The sequence below is a fragment of the Rosa rugosa genome, chromosome 5 (genome assembly GCF_958449725.1).
Source record: "Rosa rugosa chromosome 5, drRosRugo1.1, whole genome shotgun sequence".
In the NCBI taxonomy this organism is placed as follows: Eukaryota; Viridiplantae; Streptophyta; class Magnoliopsida; order Rosales; family Rosaceae; genus Rosa; species Rosa rugosa.
In genome coordinates, this window is record NC_084824.1 from 33,419,809 (window position 1) to 33,440,159 (window position 20,351).

Genomic DNA, 20,351 nt, shown 5'->3' on the forward strand with positions numbered 1-20,351 from the left:
TGTAGTGTATTGTATTGTGTGTGTGTGTCGATGGAAAAGGAGAAGGAATTCTCAAGTCAAGTTGCAGAGTTGGAGGAAGCAATAAACGTGTTGGATTCATCCCTCTCTCTTATCAAATGGCGACTCAAGTATTCAAGCAGACGTCGACTTGAGATAGGTCTCTCTCTCTCTCTCTCTCTTTCAATTTTCTTAGCTCAGACTGTTCCTTGAGGATTTTAATTTCTCTTTTTTTTTTTGCGCGATTTTTCTATAAATTTCTCCATTATTGCAAACACTGATTCACCTTTGTTACTGCAAACTGTTTGATTTTTTTTTTGGAATTGTTTTGCAGATATTCTGGCCTTGTGTACTGGAATGAGGCCAGTGATAATGGTAGACTATGGTGGAAAGATGCCCGAACTGCAGGAGAGGCTCTGCAATCTTTTAAAACTTTGTCGAAAGGTTTCGTTTCTGAATACCTCACTAAATTAATTTCCCAGGTCTTTCAAGGCTTACTTCACGCAGACACTATATCCACAGTGTGCTATTTTTTACTCCATTGATATTGTTAGCCAATATAAAAAGTTTATGAGTTCTTTCAAGTTTTAGTTCTATGATTTCTGCCTTTTTTTTCTTTCATTTAGGAAATTTCACTTGTGTGTTCGGTGTCGTCAGTGTATTTTTCAAATTTAGGAAATTACATATCAAACGGTTCTCTCTATATACCAAACTTATATTACTATAAGGAATAATTGCCAAGAGAAGGTAAGGTCTGAAAAGAACAAGAGAATCAAGAACAAAAAAGTGTGAGAGAATTTCTAGAGTCCAATGTTGAAGAATACTTGTTACACAGCAGTCAAGCCCCTCAAAGTACATAAGCAATCAACAAGCTTTTGAAAGAGGAACCGTTGTATGAATATAGTTAAGTTTATCTAGGTTGGACATTGGTGTTCCCTCATCCCTCTGTTTCTATAGAACTATATTTGTCTGTAAACTATACAACAAACAGATGACCAAACAATCTACTATCGGTTTGATTTTTTGCTGGGATAATTCTTCAAGATAAACCTAAATGATGAGCGGTTCCGATGATTCAATTACATTGTCAATTGGTTGGAATAAGGACGTCCTCTTTTTAATAAAAATGGAGGGTCCTTTAATTTTCTGCAATTCTACACCCATTCAGCTACTTTGTATGTATATTAACACATTAAATTAGAACCAAGGGTCTGGCTCTGTATTATGTCTTTCATTGGTCTGGAGGCAAAGATGATTGGGGTTACCTCTTTCAGCTTTCTCCTTTTCCCTTCTATCTTCTCTAAAATGGTCTCTGAGCTTTGGTTCATAGTCTGTTATACATGATCAAGTCAGATGGAGTTTGCTATCATGTCTTGTAATTCTTTTTCCTCCAGTCTTTCTCTTTGTTATGAGTTCACGGTTTTCTGAAATCAAAATACTTAAAAAAAAAAATTCTGCAGAGCTCAACCATTTTTGAGCAGCTGAGAGTAATGGTTATAGAAGAAATGATATATTTGGTGCACATTAGTGAACTTGCTGATTATGTTAGGTCAAGCTTGAACTCTGAAGCAAAGCTTCTCTTTGTGGACCTTGAACATGATCCTCCAAAGGTGCTCCCTGATGTTCGCTTTTTCTTCTTTAATATATTCCTTTGAACCTCAACATGCACATTTGTTCTCTTTGGTGACTGCCCTTCTTTAATTTCTGTTGCAGATGATAAAACAAGCGGAGAAACACCAACTAGGTGTGCAGCTTATATCAATTCAGAAGTTGTTCTCTTTAAATTTTCCTGCTGGTGGAATGAAAGATGACACATCGTCATCTCATAGTATAGATATGGTTGATTCTAAACCTGCCAGAAATGAACTGATCTCTTCTCACTCTTCCGAGATTATTGATTTCAGTACCTGCATGCAAGATACTCAGGTCACCTTGCCAACATTAAATGGGTAACTTCCTAAACTCACCCTTGCATACACCAGTGCCTTCAGATGGTCAGATAAATCTTAGTGGTCCCCTTCACTGGCGCGTTATTTGTTTGGCCTGGAAAACCAAATGATCAATCTCAAGTTTATTTGCTTGTCGAGGGGGGGGGGGGGGGTTGACTTACTTAATTCTCATCAGTGCAGTCTGCTTGTCCATTTTACATTTTCCATAAAGGGTAGGTTAGGCCCTAGTAAAAATGATGAAGGATTTCATTTGGGAAGGGTGTTGTGAGGGAAGACGGGCAAGATATGATTGGATGGGATCTTGTTCAAAACTAAGGGAGAGGGGCACACTTGGGAATTATTGAAGAGAATAGGCTACAGTTGGTCAGTGGTTGTGGAGGTTCCCTCTTCAGAAAAACTGCTTCTGGGTGTCAATCATTTGGAGTAAGTACTCATGCTAATTGGTGCAATTCTTGGATTGCTGAGAGAGGTTATTTACAAAATTCTTGGACATATCCTTATTTTACTCCTTATGAAGTCTGTGGTTGGTACTGGGAATCAAGTGACATTTTGGAAAGGAATTCCGGTTGGAGGGTTATCCTTTGTCTACACATTGATGTTTGTTCAAAATAAGGAAGCTTGTCGATCACATATTTTCACATTACAGTTTAACTAGACAGATTTGGAATTAGTTGCTGGAAATGTTTGTTTGGTGTATGTGTATACCTTAAGAGCTGTTTCTTTGTTGTTACTAGGGGGCTAGCAAGATGGTTATTCTTTGGAAATGTACTTTTGTGTGTTTGGCTGGAACAAAAGAAGTGACTCTTTACTGACAAGGAGAAGGAAGCACAATTAATGAGCACTGGAGTAGGTTAATGTCTATTTGCGTTTCTTGTTAAAAGATTTAAAGATTTTCCTTTACTGCCTGGGAGTTTTCCTCCTAGTGTTTCATGGGTTTTGAACTTTGGTGTACTGGTTTGGTGCTGGTGTTGTTTGAGAACTTTTCATCCATCAACGTTTATATATCTTATTCGGCATTGCACCTATTTAGGACCTTTTTCAACCTTTGAGTAAAGTCCAGAGATATGTTTAGAAACTGACTCAAATCAGAAGCTGAATAAATTTGGAATTATCTTTAAATTTTTGACATGATTTCCTAAACATACAAGTCTGAACTCTGTTAAAAGGTGCATGTAAATTGCATTTAAATGTCACTGAAGTTGCCAAAATTGAAGATTGCTTCTAAGTATTGTATTGTTTTTTAATATATGGTGCTTAAATGTGAAATCAAGAGGATCTACCTTGCTCTACAAAGTATCATGTGCTTTTAGAATTTCTCATTACTTTTGGTGCAAAGTGCTGGAAGCATTTCGATACAGATAAAATACACTAAAAGTGGATATTTAACTTCTTCAGATGGCTTCTTGGTTATCCAGTGGTGTACTTGTTCAGCAAGGAGCATGTAGCTGATGCTGTTTATAATCTTTCTATGAAGTATCTTCATATTTATACAATATCAGTCTGCAGGTTGGTTGTTCTCGTCTTTGTTTCATTCAGTTAGTACTGCATAATTTAAATTATGACATCTATTGTGGTTATTATGATTTTAATGTCCTACGTGAGCTACATACAATTTATTACTATCATGGTATCCAATGTGTATTTCAGTTAGAAAAAAAAAATATAGTGCTGTCTGCAATGCCATTGAATTTGCAAGAAGAAACCCCAACTAGAGTGTGTTTTTCTTCTTTCATATGAAACCAAATTTTGTTTATAAGAAGTTGAGTACAAAACATAGGACAGGCAGATGTCCACCTTTTCTTTTGGAAAGAAACATAACTTCTACCAACCCAAACAAAAAAGATTTTTTTTTTTTTTTTATCAAATCTTTAAAGTACAATACTGTGGACAAGAAGTCTACATTTGCCTCCACCTCACTCTTTTTTCTTTTCCCACATCTCTAACAATTGCTCGCTCCATGCCTTAACCTTTTCTTTTATAAATTTAAACTGCACACAAACTTATAACCTCTTCTCCTCTATCTCTACTCTCCATAGTCCATACTAAAACTTTTCTTTTTACTATCTATCAATCATGGGAAAAAAATATATATATATAAAATCATATCATAGTTCTCAAGCAGAAAAGAATTGCAAAAATTCCACAGTGATCGGAGTCCTTGTGAAATGACCTCCATCCTGCAACAATACCACATCCTTGCTTCTACAACTCTTGAAGTTCCTCCTATGTCTTTTCCACCATAAATGACAGCCAACATTCTTCATCTCCCTTCTTTCCACCATCTGAGAACTCTTTTCTTTCACCAACGAGATCACAACATGATGCTAGAGTAGGCCAACTCAAAGAAGCTAAATCCAGAAATTTAATTTCGTCAGGTTTAGTTCCTGTTTTAAAACACTTACTATACAGCACATGGACCCCAAAAATGTCAATCTATTGTCCAATTTCTGCTGCCCTGCAACAAGGAAGAACACTGATCCACAAGCTCCAAGTGAGAACACCAATTTCTTCTGATCCTCGAAGATGTCTATGAGGAACTACAGATTAATGTTCCTATTGAACAATAAATTGCATATTTAGTGAAACAGACAAATAATTCCTCTTACAAATACACTGTTTAAAGTGGTGCATCATAGTTATTGAACTTAGAAATATAGGTTTGTTCTGAATTTTTTGTAACTTGCAGGAATGGGACCCCCAATAAACAATCTGAGCTAGAAGAACTCTTGAGGTAAACATTCCTTGAATTTTTTAACCCCTACAGTGTTGTGTTGTGATTCTTAGAAAAGAAGAACGGATAAAATGTCACGAAGGAAAGATGTTGATGGTCTGCGGTGCATTTGTATCTGCCATTCCCAAAAGTGGCTGTGGTGGTACTTTGGAACCTTGACCCATAATCCAAATGAGGCCTTAAAATATCAGGATTTAAAGCTACTGTATCTTTCTTTTGTCTGTTTTTCTCTCTATGGTGTCTGGAGTGTATGCCTTTTACTTTGTACGTTTTAGCTTATACTGCTTCATTTCATCACTTTTATCCTTTTTCTGTTTTCCCATTTTAGGTGTTTTACTTCGTTAGAAATTTCAGCAAATGCTTTGTGCTCTATTTATAATCTCTCTCTTTGTTTCAATAAAAGTTTGTTTGTTTACCATATCAACAATGGCTGAGAGTCTTGACTCTTGGGCTTTATATGTGGTAAACGAGAAGTTAGGGTTCAGACTATAGTCAGGCCAAGGTTTGAAGTATTGGTTGATGATCGGGAACAGATTCGGATATACGAAAGGCATAACAAACAGGACAAATAATTTATAGTCTCAGTTTTGTGGGAGCTTATATTTGGTTGGAGCCTTTTATCGCTGAAATGTTCTTGTGTTCTCTAGAGTTTCTTAAGTTGTGTTTTAGTTTTCCCAAAGCACTAGCTGTCAATCAGTAGTAACTAGTCTTTTAGCCTTTAGGAGTCCTGAGAATCATTAATGCTTGTCTGGTCCTTCTGTAGCTCTATAAATGAGCATCTTTGTACTTCTGAAAACCATCGAGTCATTAATGTGTTGTCTGGTCCTTCTGTATCTCTATAAAAAAGCGTCTTTGTACCACCAAAAACCAGTTCTATGAGAGTATTGAAGTTTATTCCTATCATTATCTCTCAAGTGATTCGAGAGAAATCTTGGAGTGATTCCAACATCTATTTGTGGTGTGATTCCAGAATTCTTATATCTATTCTTCTTCAGTTCCAGACCTATTAACCCTCCTCTATGCACCTAAATCAACTTTAACACTTTACCATCACCGGACCTAAACCTGGAATTATTGAAATCCTTGAACTGAACCTGCGTGGCTATACAAGTTTCACCAAGTGCTATAAGGAGTCCTATGGGTGAATTCTTAACTTGACTTTTGAATTCTTGTATTCTTGCACTGAGCGATCAGCTCCTGCATCTTTAATTTACATTTTTATCTTTTAGTTACTAATCACCTCAGCTCCTATTTTCATTCGAGTTTAACCAGTCTTTACTCTTCAATTTATTCACTGAGTTTTATTACCTAGTCAGAAAAATTACATCAGTCAATATATGGCCCAGTAAAATGGCTAGGAAGGGATGCCTTCTTTGTCACTGTCTGGCACAGATTGTCTGGTGCGGTCTTGTTAAATGAATCACATGTTGAATAATGTCTGGTAAAGGGGCAAAAGTTTCCACCAAAATTTCAAAGATAGGTCCAGCTCATTGTCTGCCAGGTTTTTTGTGCCAGCTCATTGTCTAGCCGTGCATAATTTGGACGTTGATTTTCATTTTTCACATAGAAATTTTATGTACTGCCACCAAAAAGAACATTTAGGATACAAACTGGGAAAGGGTTACTTCAATGCAGACAATTAGTCCAAATAATTAAACTGAGAGAAAGCTTGTACTGAAAAATCGTGGTAAAATAGAACATATTGTACAGAAGTTATCGATTACTAAATTTTTGGACAACCACTTGTAACATTTAGACCACCATGCTATAATGATATATGTTGGAAGATTATCATAAGCGTCCTGACTAGCATTTGCTTTTGTTAATGGTTGAATAGTTTCTCGGTGCCTTACGGTTTAAGCATAAGAGGGAGCAAAGAAGAATGGGCCGAGGCATCGTTGGCTCATCTGCAGGAGAAGTGGGAAAGATGCAAGAATGCTTGGAGGTCTTTGCAGTTGGAGGTTAGTGAATTAAATCCACAGGCCATTGTGTTGTAATTGACCTCTTCACCCATCACCTCGCATCCTTACAGATTAAAGTTGGTAGAGGAAAATTGACTGACAGGGTACTAGTGAAATTATGTATATTTTCTAAGCAACTCTTATAATTGCTAGAAAGGAGTTTGATGAAGAATATTATCTAACACAATGAAATAATATATTAAATCAAGGACATTTGAATACTGGAATCCTTTGAAGTAGAGTTAAACTTAGTACTGGAAATTTGTCATGCAAGATCGATTGATTGCTGTATTTATTCTTCAGAATGAGACTGGACTAACATGTGGAATGGAAACTAGTAAATCCTTTTCGGACTATGCCTTCGGGTTTCTTATGGTGGTTGTGTGAAATAATTTATAGATATTATGGTGGATGTAAAGGATAGATTAGGATTTTCTTTTGCATTTTTTGGTAACACTAGAAGCATGCGCTATGAAATTATGAATTTATTTCTTCAGATGAATTGCAGACGTTGAAATCCAGCATCGTTGCATATCTGCTCGATCTATTAGATTTAGCTTAGGCTTTGAGAGTCATTGAAATAGTTCTGATTCTAGTGTTATTCGACTAGTAGGAAGTTAGGAACCCTGGATTGCAAGACTTTTCTACTTTATCTTTGCTACTTCATTACTATCAATACAATTTTGAAGCAAGGGTCCCTTTGTTGTTTGTATTAAATAAGTAGAAGATGCGGCTATCTACACCTCACCTTGGACACATTTCACTCCCCATTCCGTAGAACTTGCACCTTTCCAAACTGTGATTCAATGCATTTTTTTTTCTCCACTCTGATACTGCGCAGATAAATTATTTACTATAATAATTCCCTACAAGGGGAGAAGAAGAAGGGGGCCCCCAGACTCCAATTACATTCGATTCAATGTCACCATTTCCACATTCACTAAAACTTCCTAGCTAATTTGAAAAGTTGACTAATTGTTACCGCACACAGGTCCTGTAAATCTATAACAAGAAAATGGCAGCCATGATCGACATACCAACAGAACTTCAAGGTCAGGTCCTTTTGACCTTTTCTAGAAATTGATTCATTCCTCCAAACATGTAGATTTGACCTGGCAGTTTGGGAGGTGAATGAGTTTGGGTTATGGGTTTGGATGTGGGATGCAGGGAAGAGTGGTCTGCAGAAAAATAATCATAGTGGTGTGTAGTGAGGGTGCTTTGAGGTTGCAGCGGGCTAAGGATCTAAGAGTACATATGGCTTGGGGAGTTAGTTGGGGGAACAACTCTTTAGACCATAGCTCTGGTTGAATTTAGGAGAACTGGATAACTTTCTTCCTTTTTTTTTTTTGAGGGGAAAGGAAGATATATTCCTGTGATCGAAAAGATCATACGACCTTACAAGGTCATTCGAGTAGATCCGAAGATCACCCATTACATTCACTGCTCCACTGACCGTAGTCAGGCACACTTCCCAAAGGAAGATGCAAAACCTAAAATCCTAAAAAAAGAAAATGCGAAACACTAAAATCCAAAAGGAAAATGCAAAAAACAACTAACAACGTAATTTATTCCTACACAACCCTAATCCTCCGCATCTGCCTTGACTGGCTTGGGGCCTAAGACCTCTTGGTGTACCCTTCCACCAGACCCTGCAGTGAATAGCTTCAAAATAGGATTATGTTGAGTCCAGCCCCAAACAAACTCGCCAAGGCCCAACAGCGAACCCAGCCCAAGTCAGAGATAGGAGGGAAAATGGGCTTGACCCAATAGGCCCAACCCACTCCCACTACCCTCATCCCTACACCCAGACCAGTTCTCACCGGAACCCTAGCAAGACCGCCAGAGCTGCTGCCGCCCCTGGTTCAGTCTGGTGGCCTCCCCAGATCTGGATCCACGACAGCCATCCCGTCCGCCCAAAGTCGGCCTCTGTCGACGCTACAACTACCTGATGCTCTCACGATCCAATCGTCTCCTTCGGTTACCTAAATAGCCGACGTCGAACCCCACCGCTCAATCAGCAGAGGATCGGAGATCTTCACCGCCCTGTAACTCAAAGCCCAAATCCAGACCCGACTCACCTTGCCTTCAAACCCGACACCGGAAGGACCCCTGCCGCTGCACACGCTCGACGCACCAGACGAGATCGACGCCGGAAGACGTCCTCTAGCAGGCAGTGAACGAAACCGCCACCGCCGCACTGCTGCACGAAACCCTAGGTTTCGGTATGCAGAGCTCCGAGTTTTCGGGAGCTCTAGGTCCAATTGATTGGATAACTTTCTTCCTTGTTACTACTGTTTGTTGAGAAATTTTTTCCATCTGTTAGGTCCATATAAATTGAGAGCAGACCAGATCCTAAAGTCTCCAACTTAAAAGACCCTATTTGCAACATTGCACTGGAGTACTCAATCGGCCAAACAGAACTCGAATTACTTTTAAGCTATAAAAACAAATTTGTAATAGCAGCCAAAAAATAAATATTTTATTCAGTGTTGCTTGAGGGGCAAGTTTACCGTTAATACACGCAAGAAGAGAAGAAATACTGAGGTTGGAAAACACTCTCCATGCCAATCAAAAGCAAAGAAGCTTAGAACAAAAGCCCCAGAACAACAAAAATGTGGATCGATCTAGGCCCCTTTGATTAGGGCGAGGGCATCAGACTCAGTGGGGAGTGCAGAAATTGCTTGCTCCCTTCTTAGTAGTTGTAGGGTTAGGGTTAGGGTTTTCCATTCCGAATCAAAATCCAATTTCAGCATGGGGAAGAACGATTTCCTCACGCCAAAGGCAATCGCGAACCGAATCAAAGCCAAGGGGCTGCAGAAGCTCCGGTGGTACTGCCAGATGTGCCAGAAGCAATGCCGCGACGAAAACGGCTTCAAGTGCCACTGCATGAGCGAGAGCCACCAGCGCCAGATGCTCATCTTCGGCGAGAACCCCAACCGCGTCGTCGAGGGCTACTCTGAGGAGTTCGAGACCAGTTTCTTGGAGCACATGAAGCGCAGCCACCGCTTCAGCCGCCACCGTCGTTTACAACGAGTACATCAACGACCGCCACCACGTCCACATGAACTCGACGGAGTGGGCCACGCTGACGGAGTTTGTGAAGCATTTGGGGAGGACCGGCAAGTGTAAGGTGGAGGAGACGCCCAAGGGCTGGTTCATTACTTATATTGATAGGGATTCGGAGACTCTGTTTAAGGAGAGGGAGAAGATGAAGAGAGTCAAGGCCGATTTGGCGGAGGAGGAGGAGAAGCAGGAGAGGGAGATTAAGAAGCAGATTGAGAGGGTTTATCAGTCAATGCTGCCGAATGCAGATAATGTAGAGGAGGGTCACGGTGGTGAGGAGGTGAGTAGGGAGTTCAAAGTGGAGAGTGGTGTGAAAATCGGGTTTGCGCTTGGGGGATTGAAGAAAGACAAGGGGGAGAGTTCGAAATTGGTGTTTGAGGAGGTGGAGGATGAGAGGAAGAATAAGAAGGCGAAAACCCGGGGTGGTAATGGTGGTGGTGCAGCGGGTTTGGCATTGGAGGAGTTGATGAGGGAAGAGGAGAGGAAGAAAGAGAGGGTTAATAGGAAGGACTATTGGGTGTGTGAGGGGATCATTGTGAAAGTTATGAGTAAAGCTTTGGCGGAGAAGGGTTACGTACTATAAGCAAAAAGGGGTTGTGAAGAAAGTGATTGACAAGTATGTTGGGGAGATTGAAATGCTTGAAAGCAAACATGTCTTGAGAGTTGATCAGCAGGAGCTTGAGACGGTGATTCCTCAAATTGGGTGCCCTGTGAAGATAGTGAATGGCGCGTACAGAGGATCGAATGCGAGGTTGCTGGCAGTGGACACGGATAAGTTTTGCGCTAAGGTGCAGATAGAGAAGGGCGTCTATGATGGTAGGGTGCTTAAAGCTGTTGAGTATGAGGATATTTGTAAACTTGCATAACGTGTTTGCATAACTCTTGAGGGGTAAACATTCCCTGAATTTTTGAACCCCTACAGTGTTGTGTTGTAATTATTAGAAAAGGAGAACGAATAATAAAATGTCACGAAGGAAAGATGATGATGGTCTGCGGTGCATTTGTATCTGCCACTCCCAAAAGTGTCTGTTTTTCTGTCTATGGTGTCTGGAGGGTATGCGTTTTACTTTGTACGCGCTCTAGCTTTATGCCTAGTCTGCTTCATTTCATCACTTTGATCCTTTATCTGTTTTCCTATTTTAGGTGTTTTAGTTCATTAGAAATTTCATCAAACGCTTTGTGCTCTATTCATAATCCCTGCCTTTATTTCAATAAAAGTTTGTTTGAACACCATATCAACAATAGCTGAGAGTCTTGACTATTGGGCTTTATATATGGTAAACGAGAAGTTAGTGTTCAGACTAGTCCAGGCCAAGGGGTTTGAAGTATTGGTTGATGATGGGGAACAGATTCGGATTTACGAAAGGCGTAACAACCAGGAGAAATAATTTATAGTCTCGGTTTATATGTGGGAACTTATATTTTGTTCGAGCCTTTTATCGCTGAAATGTTGTGTTCTCTAGAGTTTCTTATGTTGTGTTTTAGTTTTCCCAAGGCACTAGCTGTCAATCAGTAGTGACTAGTCTTTTAGCCTTTAGGAGTCCTAAAGAGTCATTAATGCTTGTCTGGTCCTTCTGTAGCTCTATTAAAGAGCATTTTTGTACTTCTGAAAACCATCGAGTCATTAACGTGCTGTCTGGTCCTTCTGTAGCTCTATAAAAAAGCGTCTTTATCTCCCGAGTGATTTGAGATAAATCTTGGAGTTATTCCAACATCTATTTCTGGTGTGATTCGAGAATTCTTATATCTATTCTTCTTCAGTTCCAGACCTATTAAGTATTAACCCTCCTCTACGCACCTAAATCAACTTTAACACTTTACCATCACCGGACCTTAACCTGGAATTATTGAAATCCTTGAACTGAACCTGCGTGGCTGTACAAGTTTCACCCAGTGCTGCTATAAGGAGTCTTATGGGTGAATTCTTAACTTGACTTTTGAGTTCTTGTATTCTTGCACTGAGCGATCAGCTCCTGCATCTTTAATTTACATTTTTATCTGTTAATCACCTCAGCACCTATTTTTCATTCTAGTTTAACCAGTCTTTAGTCTTCATTTATTCACTGAGTTTTATTACTTTGTCAGAAAAACTACGTCAGTCAATATATGGCCCAGTGAAATGGCTAGGAAAGGGATGCCTTCTATATCACTGTCTGGCACAGATTGTCTGGTGCAGTCTTGTTAAATAAATCACATGTTGAATAGTGTCTGGTATAGGGGCAAAAGTTTCCACCAAAATTTCAAAGATAGGTTTCAGCTCATTGTCTGCCAGGTTTTTTGTGCCTTGATTGTACATAGTTGGCTTCTACCCATGCATAATTCAGATGTATCATTAAGATGTTAGTTTTCATTTTTCAGAGAGATTTGATGTACTGCCACCAAAAAGAACATTTAGAATACAAACTGGGAAAGCATTACTTCAATGCGGACAATTAGTCCAAATAATTGAACTCAGAGAAAGCTTGTACCGAAAAATCGTGGTAAAATAGAACATATTGTACAGAAGTTATTGATTACTAAATTTTTGGACAACCACTTATAACATTTAGACCACCATGCTAGAAACTATGATGATATACGTTGAAGATTATCATAAGCGTCCTGAATAGCATTTGCTTTTGTTAATGGTTCAATAGTTTCTCGGTGCCTTACTGTCTAAGCATGGGAGGGAGCAAAGAAGAATGGGCGGAGGCATTGTTGGCTCATCTGCAGGAGAAGTGGGAAAGATGCAAGAATGCTTGGAGATCTTTGCGGCTGGAGGTTAGTGAATTAAATCCACAGGCCATTGTGTTCTAAATGACCTCTTCACCCATCACCTCACATCCTTACAATTACAGTTGGTAGAGGAAAATTGATTCAACTCTTATAAAAATGCTAGAAGGAGTTTGATGAAGAATATTATCTTACACAATGAAATAATATATTAAATCAAGGACATTTGAATACTGGAATCCTTTGAAGTAGAGTTAAACTAGTAATGGAAATTTGTCATGCAAGATCCATTGCTTGCTGTATTTATGCTTCAGAATGAGACTGGACTAACATGTGGAATGGAGACTAGCACAGCATCGTTGCATATCTGCTCGATCTATTAGATTTAGCCGAGGCTTTGACACAGTCATTGAAATAGTTCTGATTCTAGTGTAATTCGACTAGTAGGATCCCTGGATTGAAGCAAAACTTTTCTACTGTATCTTTGCTACTTCATTACCATCTATACAATTTTGAAGCAAGGGTCCTTTTGTTGTTTTTCATCATTAATAAGTCGAAGATGCGGCTATCTGCACCTCACCTTGGACGCATTTTACTCCCCATTCCGTAGAACTTGAACTCTTCCAAACTGTGATTCAATGCATTTCTTTTTTCTCCACTCTGATACTGCACAGATAAATTCTTTACTATAATAATTTCCTACGAGGGGAGAGGAGAAGGGGGCTTCCAGACTATTTACATTCAATTCAATGTCACCATTTGCACATTCACATTCACTAAAGCTTGCTAGCTAATTTGAAAGGTTTACTAATTGTTACCGCACACAGGTCTTGTAAGTTTATAACAAGAAAATGGCTTCCATGATCTACATACCAACAGAACTTCAAAGAGAGAGGTCCTTTTCTAGAAATTGATTCATTCCTCCAAACATGTAGGTTTGACCTGTCAGTTTGGGAGGCGCATGAGTTTGGGCTATGCGGGTGGATGCAGAGAGGAGAAGTCTGAAGAAAAATAATCATAGTGGTGTGTAGTGAGAGTGTTTTGAGGTTGCAGTGGACTAAGGATCTAAGAGTACATATGGCTTAGGGGAACAACTCTTTAGACCATCTCTGGTTGAATTTTGAACTGGAAAACTTGATTTCTTCCTCGTTACTACATTTTGTCGAGAAATTTTTCCATCTGTTGGGTCCATATAAATTGATAGCAGACCTAAAGTCTCCAACTTAAAGACCTATTTGCAACACTGGAGTACTCAATCGGCCAAACAGAACTCGAATTACTTTAAGCTATAAAAATAAAATGTAATAGCAGCCAAAAAATAAATATTTTATTCAGTGATGCTTGAGGGGTAAGTTTACCGTTAATACACGCAAGAAGAGAAGAAATACTGAGGTTGGAAAACACTCTCCAATCAAAAGCAAAGAAGCTTAGAACAAATGCCCTAGAAAGATGGATGAAAAACAAAAATAGATCTATGCCCCTTTGATTAGGGCGAGGGCATCAGACTCAGTGGGGAGTGCAGGAATTGCTCCCTTCTTAGTAGTTGTAATTGCTCCACATGCATTTGCAAATTTGAGTACTTCCCTCAATCTTGGCTCATCCTGCAATCAAATACAAAAAAACATTCATCCTGTAAATATATTATGAACTAGGTGATATCTCCATCTATCTAGCTACCACTTAACTTACCTCAAGAATGGATTGGTCATCAACAATCTTTGTGAGAAGAGCACCCACAAATGCATCACCAGCACCAGTAGTATCTACCGCAGTTACATGGAAAGCTTCCACAGATCCACGGAAATTCTATGTTTGATTATCAGCAAAAGAAATGAATCAGAACAATGCTTCTCTACTCTCTTGAGAACAATATAACTTCATCAAATGAAAGTGAAAAATATGATGCTAAATTTACTCCCCCTTTTTAAAAAGAATTATTGTTCTAGAAAACTAATTTTAATTGTGAAAGTACTTTTGGCACAGCAAACCGCACCCTTTTTTTTTTTGGCTTTTGTAATCAATAACTATTAAGATTGGGGCCCTATCCAACCTCCTTTGCCCGCAACTGCAAGCAAAAGAAAATTATGACAAAGAACCACCTACCCTCCTAAATCCTAATGCGCAATGAATGCAAGCAAGCAACTGAAAGTCAGAATTACTCAAAAGCACAACTGTATGCAAAGTACTGCTGACCTTAGTGTAGTATTTGCAACCCTTCTCACCAAGAGTGACAAGGAGGAGCTTCAAGTTAGAGTGCCATAGAGTCAGTGCATTTTCATCATCAATACTGTCATTTCCTGTGAGGAACTCGAGCTCCACATCACTGACCTTGATCACTTCTGCCTTTTCCCATATACTCAATATCTGCTCGCGTGCCTCCTTAGGTGAGGGCCACAGTGGTAGCCGGAGGTTCGGGTCATAAGAAAGCAAGGCACCGGCATCTTTGGCAACCTCCATTGCCTTTAGATGTGCCGACCTGCATGGCTCCACGATCAAGCTTATTGATCCATAGTGGAACACTTTGGCCTGTTAGATAATACACAAACGACATATATCAAACAACCATGAAAAAATCAACTCTTTGAAGAACAGGTGAACAACCCTAACCATTTTTCTTTTAAATTTAATTTATTTAATTCTTGTATACGGATTAAACTGTATTGGCCCAGGGCATGTGGTTGCTAGGCTGGAGGGGAGGAGTACACTGTCCTATCAATTTGGCATTAAAATAACTGTGCATATGACCCAACATGTGAATCACAAAGTAGAGAGAGACTTGCGTTGGGCACCCGCACCACGTGGATATAGGACTGACCAATCAATCAACCCCTGCAGGGGTCTTTCGAGTATTGCCCTTTTAAAAAAGGCGGGCAGTTTCGGAACAAGGAAAAAAAAAATCTGATATACCTAAGAATTTCTCCACAAAGTAATGTTATTTACAAAAAGAAAGAAGAAAAACCGTTCGATTGTCCCCAATTATCAGTCCGTCCAAGCAGAAAGCACCTTGTAAAGAAAAAGTCCAAGCACTGATGAGGTCACTTACTGGCTAATACAATGCTCTGTAATCTAGTCATCTAAATGTAATTTAACAAGTAAAAAAAATAAAAAAATAAATAAACGTCGTCATGTTTTTGGTGGTGGTCCGAAAGTAATGGTGGCGTGATATATGGTGTAAGCAGAGGCAGACATTAGTCAAATTAAAACCCACCATCTGAACCAAAACACACAAGACAAAAAACAATCTTAATCTTCATGATGTTTTGAAATAAACATTATATCCACAAGCGGCGGGACCCACCGCCAAGCAGCACCCTACAATCATTTGAACTTTTTTTTTTTTTTTTTTTTGCAACATAATAATCATCATCATGAAATTAGGAACCAACCAAAAATGAAAAAGAAGACAAAGCACCATACACCGATCCATCCGTCATCATGATATATATTTAAAAAAAAAAATGAGAAAAATAAAACAAGGAGAAAAAATGAAGTAAGATCCCACGTGGGTGTATATTCACTGATTCAGATCTAGCATCGGGACATACGACTGACGTGTCGGTAAAGTCAGCAAACGACCAACCAATTCTATTCATATTCATAGAGGGATCAAAAGACTAGACTTACCGATCTGATGAGCTCGAAATTGAGCTCTTCGGGCTTGAGCAGCATATCGGCGCTAGGGTTCCGGTAGAACATGAACTCACGCTCTCCGTCGGCGCGTAGGGTCACGAAGGCCAGAGCGGTGCGCGCGCCCTGGTCGAACAGGATGCCGTCTCCGGTCACGCCGTTCTCCTTCAAGATTCCGGCGAGCATGTGGCCGAACTCGTCGTCGCCGAGTTTGCCGACGAAGGAGGCGTGGCCGCCGAGCCGAGCCACGGCGATGGCGACGTTGGCGGGGGCGCCACCGGGGGCTTTCAAGAACCCCGGGGCTTCGGCCAGGGAAACGCCCGAAGCGGTGGGCACGAAGTCGATCAGCATCTCCCCGAAACTCACGATCAGACCCTTGTCGTTAGCCATGACTTGACTTGATTTCTGAGAGACCGAGAGAGAGAGAGAGAGAGAGAAAGAGGAGGGTTTGGTGGGTACAGCAAGATAGAGGAGGGATCTGATCACAAAGCATGCAGTGTATTTTATAGGAAAGACTAGGAAGGGGTAGGATACTCCTCACTCTTTCTAATATAATCTTCTATTTATGTCACTATTCAAAATGCAATTATCTTTTTTACTTTTTTTACACGACCCCAAAATATTTCCTTTTGACTTACTATTGAACGAGGTTGAAACTTAACTCCAATTATAGAGGATCAAAGTCTCTCTCTTTTTTTTTTCTTTTTTTGAACAATAAAGAGAGAAATTGTTTAAAACCAAATTACTCTACCTACCTTTTCTAACGTCTCGTCTCCATCTGTGGGCTCCATCTACTCACCCCAATGAGGAAAAACAATAGTAATTACTTTACTAAATGGATATTGTTATTATTAGAGTTTAATTAATTACCTTTGTTATTTAGATTTTTATGATTAATTAATAGATTTTCTTTTTCTCTTTTGGCAAATAAATGGCACAAGTTTTTCTACCCTGTCGTGACTCATGCAGAAAAGGGTTTTATTGGCATATGGATGATGACTTACAACTTTCAAGTATTATCCAATTCTTGTTGTACAATATATTTTGGTTCTGTCCTTTCGGAACATCCGGTAAAATTGGAACGATACAGAAAAAATTAGCATGATCTATGCGCAAGAATGATACACATAAATTCAGAAATAGTCTAAATTCAAAAAAAAAAAAAATATATATATATATATATATATATATATATATATATACAGTTCCTATCCAGAGCGGAGCTCCGCTTTGAAATTAACGTGTGAAGTTCGAGTATTTGGTTACTTTTCGGTCACATATCCACATCTCGACCGTTTAGTTTTTAGGTACTACTGTATAGATCATCTCTGCAAATTTTCAGCTAAATTGATAATCGTTAAGGCATTGATAACAGCTTTAAAGCTAGTACAGTTCAGGCTGACAGATTCTTGTTGTACAATATATTTTGGTTCTGTCCTTTCGGAACATCCGGTAAAATTGGAACGATACAGAAAAAATTAGCATGATCTATGCGCAAGAATGATACACATAAATTCAGAAATAGTCTAAATTCAAAAAAAAAAAATATATATATATATATATATATATATATATATATATATATATATATATCATGCTAATTTTTTCATGCTTTAAAGTTAGTACAGTTCAGGCTGACAGATTCAGTCCGTCCATTAGTTTAAGCGAGTTAGATATCTTAACGATCATCAATTTGGCTGAAAATTTGCAGAGATGATCTATGCACTAGTACCTAAAAACTGAACGGTCGAGATGTGGATATGCGACCGAAAAGTGACCCAAAACTCGAACTTCACACGTTAATTTCAAAGCGGAGCTCCGCTCTGGATAGGATCTGTGTATATATATTTATATATATATATATATATATATATATATTTTTTTTTTTTTTTTTTATTCCGACTATAATCAATTTATCAATTAAAAACACACATGACTAGTAGGGACTTACTATTGAGCCAGTGGAGGTCCTTCGTTTATAATCTAGTCCTATTTCTTCAATGCCGAAAAATTGAGTATATACCAATCCTCATGATCACAAATAGAGAGGACATTCTTAAAATTCTATACAGATGACTAAGTACCCATGAAAACTTTGAGATCGATATTCTTCCTTACTAAAAGTAAATGACTCACACCATAGTGTTGTTGGGACAACAGTCACAATACAACATTGCCACCAGTCCACCACCACCACCACCAAAGGTGTCCTTCCCCTTCTAGATATGGCAAGTGACGCCATTAACGGGCCGGACAATGACCTCATCAACCGTCTCTAAACGATGACGCAATGTTGAAAAAGAGATAAAGGAGCTCTCCTATTTTCTCATACATTTTTTTTTTTACTTGTAGAAAAGGTAAGAAGACACTTAATACCAAATTATCACTCAACTTTGAGTTATTTGAACTCTGATCACTATATTTTAAAAAGGGTAAATCCTCATGATTAAGGTACCTGAATTATTATAAAATGCACTTTTTAGTATCAACAAAATTTTGAGTCTGGTGGGTACCTGTATTTTCTCGCCATTAGCCCCTTTAGTACTTTCATCTATTGTTTCGTTTTGTAGACATATTTTTTTTATTAAACTAAATTAAATTAAGTTGTAAAAAGAAAGTCTCAGTATCATTTGGTGTAGTGGTATAAGTCTACGTTTTGTAAGTGGTAGGTACTAGTTGTTGATGCGATTAAAAAAAAAAAAAAAGTTGTAAAAACAAAGAGCTAGAATTGATGTCTGGTGAAAATCTAGATTTATCTACCACATTCATTGATTAATCTCATTAATTGTTTCAAACAAAAAAATTATTACTGATCTATAGTAATATAAAACGAACCAAACACAAACAAAGGTACTAAAATGAAAAACGGGTAAATGTTCAAGATATTTCAACACGAGTCGGAGGCCAGGAGGAGTCGGACTCCAGTGATCTCTTCCTCTCGTCTGGCGGCGGTCGACGACAGCATTGGCAGTTTCTGTCTCGCTGTTGTTGTATCGTTTGCCGGACGGGAATGGTTTTGGGCTAGTACCCTATTGGCTTAAGGATTTCTGGCCTGAGGTTTGACTGTGGTGGCGGCATAGTTCGTGATCCTTCTTCTCTACGCCATGGACATCATCTCGAGGGAGGCGATTCACGGCGTGAGGTGGGTTTCGGCGGCGGGGATGGCTACTTCGGGGGGAGCTGGTAGCGGCTTGAGACGGCGATCCAAGTTGGCTGGCTTGCTCAGGCTTCATCGGTGCTTTCTGGTGATCGTTCCTTCAGGCGTCGTGGCTCAGGCTTGGTTGCGGCGGCGTAAAGTTGGTGGCGAGTTTGGTGTGTACGGCGGTGCTGCACAGAGAAGGGATGATTGGAATGGGCTGGGCCATGGGTGGACCTTGGGCTAGGGTTTTCTTTTGGGCTTTAGGGTTTGTTTTAAGGTTTTTTTTTTAAATTCCAATAACTCCCTAGTTTGTTTGGGGAAAGTAGTGGGTTTTGGCCCAGTTTAGGCCTGCTTTTTTAGTGGGCTTTAGTCTATATTGCTATGGTTTCTTCTTACACCAAGTTAATGAATCTCCTGGAGTACCACAATTGAGTGCATTGATGAAGGGAGATTCGAAATAGTTTTCTTAGTGTACGCTGAGATTTGTAGTTGTTTAGGCTCGTAAAATTCAAATGAGCATCATTGTACTAGTGGATGGTACCCGTATTCCCTTACCTGCTTGACCACTGATTTAGGGTACAAGCATATAAGGTTTATTTGTATGTGCCGTTCTGGCTTTGGGATTAAATGAAATCTCTATTACTCTGTCAAAAAAAAAAAAAAGGTACTAAAATGAATTGTCCCGAGAACAATAAAGAATGGAGTTGGTAATATTTTTATATTTTTGTGCAAAATATTTTTTTTCAATTATAGATGTAACATATTTTTGTAGATGTGTGTCAAAACTATTTTTAAATTGTAGATGTCAAAATATTTTAATATTCTTTTTTTTTTGTTTAGAATAAAATATTTTAATATTCATGCATCTTCATTTTGTCTGCCTTTGAAATTTTCTTTGTTCAAGCTTGGGGTTGTCACGCGGTTTAGATTATCTCTCTTTTCTTTGTTATTCATAATTGCTATTGATGATGATTTGAGGTTCTTTTCTCAAAATTAGTGTAAATGGGTTTTGATCAGATGAATAATAGAGTTGAAGTTAGGGACCAAAATAATAGTTTTGAAAATAAAATGAATAAAGGGCGTAAATTCTTACCTAGACTATATCTACCTTTGATGGTTTCACAGCAATAAAAGGGAAAAGATTTTAATCAACATAAGACAATATGGCGGAG

General features: G+C 38.9%; 2 protein-coding genes, 2 non-coding genes and 1 pseudogene across 6 annotated transcripts; 4 read left to right on the forward strand and 1 right to left on the reverse strand.

Annotated features, from left to right (window-relative positions):
• Position 1: 1 nt before the first annotated feature.
• LOC133710904 (uncharacterized) lies at positions 2 to 12,537 on the forward strand. Of its 3 annotated transcripts, none has more exons than XM_062137042.1 (7): positions 2 to 157; positions 332 to 441; positions 1,458 to 1,607; positions 1,711 to 1,946; positions 3,342 to 3,452; positions 4,633 to 4,677; positions 12,338 to 12,537. In XM_062137042.1, the coding sequence occupies exons 1-7, from the start codon at positions 31 to 33 to the stop codon at positions 12,495 to 12,497; spliced, it is 939 nt and encodes a 312-aa protein (XP_061993026.1). In that variant the 5' UTR covers positions 2 to 30; the 3' UTR covers positions 12,498 to 12,537. The 3 variants fall into 3 exon arrangements, with proteins under 3 accessions (XP_061993026.1, XP_061993025.1, XP_061993027.1); XM_062137041.1 differs by lacking the exon at positions 12,338 to 12,537 and adding an exon at positions 6,515 to 6,859; XM_062137043.1 differs by lacking the exons at positions 1,458 to 1,607; positions 12,338 to 12,537 and adding an exon at positions 6,515 to 6,859.
• LOC133710982 (KIN17-like protein) lies at positions 9,216 to 10,850 on the forward strand (annotated as a pseudogene).
• A 1,178-nt stretch (positions 12,538 to 13,715) lies between the features above and the next one.
• LOC133710005 (probable fructokinase-4) lies at positions 13,716 to 16,563 on the reverse strand. The gene is made up of 4 exons (XM_062135976.1): positions 16,038 to 16,563; positions 14,607 to 14,939; positions 14,103 to 14,219; positions 13,716 to 14,014 (listed from the first exon to the last, which is right to left on the reverse strand). The coding sequence occupies exons 1-4, from the start codon at positions 16,428 to 16,430 to the stop codon at positions 13,886 to 13,888; spliced, it is 972 nt and encodes a 323-aa protein (XP_061991960.1). The 5' UTR covers positions 16,431 to 16,563; the 3' UTR covers positions 13,716 to 13,885.
• A 524-nt stretch (positions 16,564 to 17,087) lies between these two features.
• Positions 17,088 to 17,194, forward strand: LOC133713240 (U6 spliceosomal RNA). Its single transcript, XR_009847910.1, has one exon. It is a non-coding gene; the product is annotated as a U6 spliceosomal RNA (small nuclear RNA).
• Positions 17,195 to 17,469: 275 nt separating this feature from the next.
• LOC133713241 (U6 spliceosomal RNA) lies at positions 17,470 to 17,576 on the forward strand. Its single transcript, XR_009847911.1, has one exon. It is a non-coding gene; the product is annotated as a U6 spliceosomal RNA (small nuclear RNA).
• Positions 17,577 to 20,351: the final 2,775 nt, after the last annotated feature.

What these genes read in the sequence shown, in the direction of transcription:
- LOC133710904 (XM_062137042.1), top strand. Translation starts at nt 31, where the DNA reads ATGGAAAAGGAGAAGGAATTCTCAAGTCAAGTTGCAGAGTTGGAGGAA. An exon ending in CAGACGTCGACTTGAGATAG is followed by an intron (nt 158 to 331) that starts GTCTCTCTCTCT and finishes ATTGTTTTGCAG; the next exon opens with ATATTCTGGCCTTGTGTACT. An exon ending in TATACAATATCAGTCTGCAG is followed by an intron (nt 3,453 to 4,632) that starts GTTGGTTGTTCT and finishes TGTAACTTGCAG; the next exon opens with GAATGGGACCCCCAATAAAC.
- LOC133710005 (XM_062135976.1), bottom strand. Translation starts at nt 16,430, where the DNA reads ATGGCTAACGACAAGGGTCTGATCGTGAGTTTCGGGGAGATGCTGATC. An exon ending in ATTTCGAGCTCATCAGATCG is followed by an intron (nt 14,940 to 16,037) that starts GTAAGTCTAGTC and finishes ATTATCTAACAG; the next exon opens with GCCAAAGTGTTCCACTATGG. An exon ending in ATGACCAATCCATTCTTGAG is followed by an intron (nt 14,015 to 14,102) that starts GTAAGTTAAGTG and finishes ATTTGATTGCAG; the next exon opens with GATGAGCCAAGATTGAGGGA.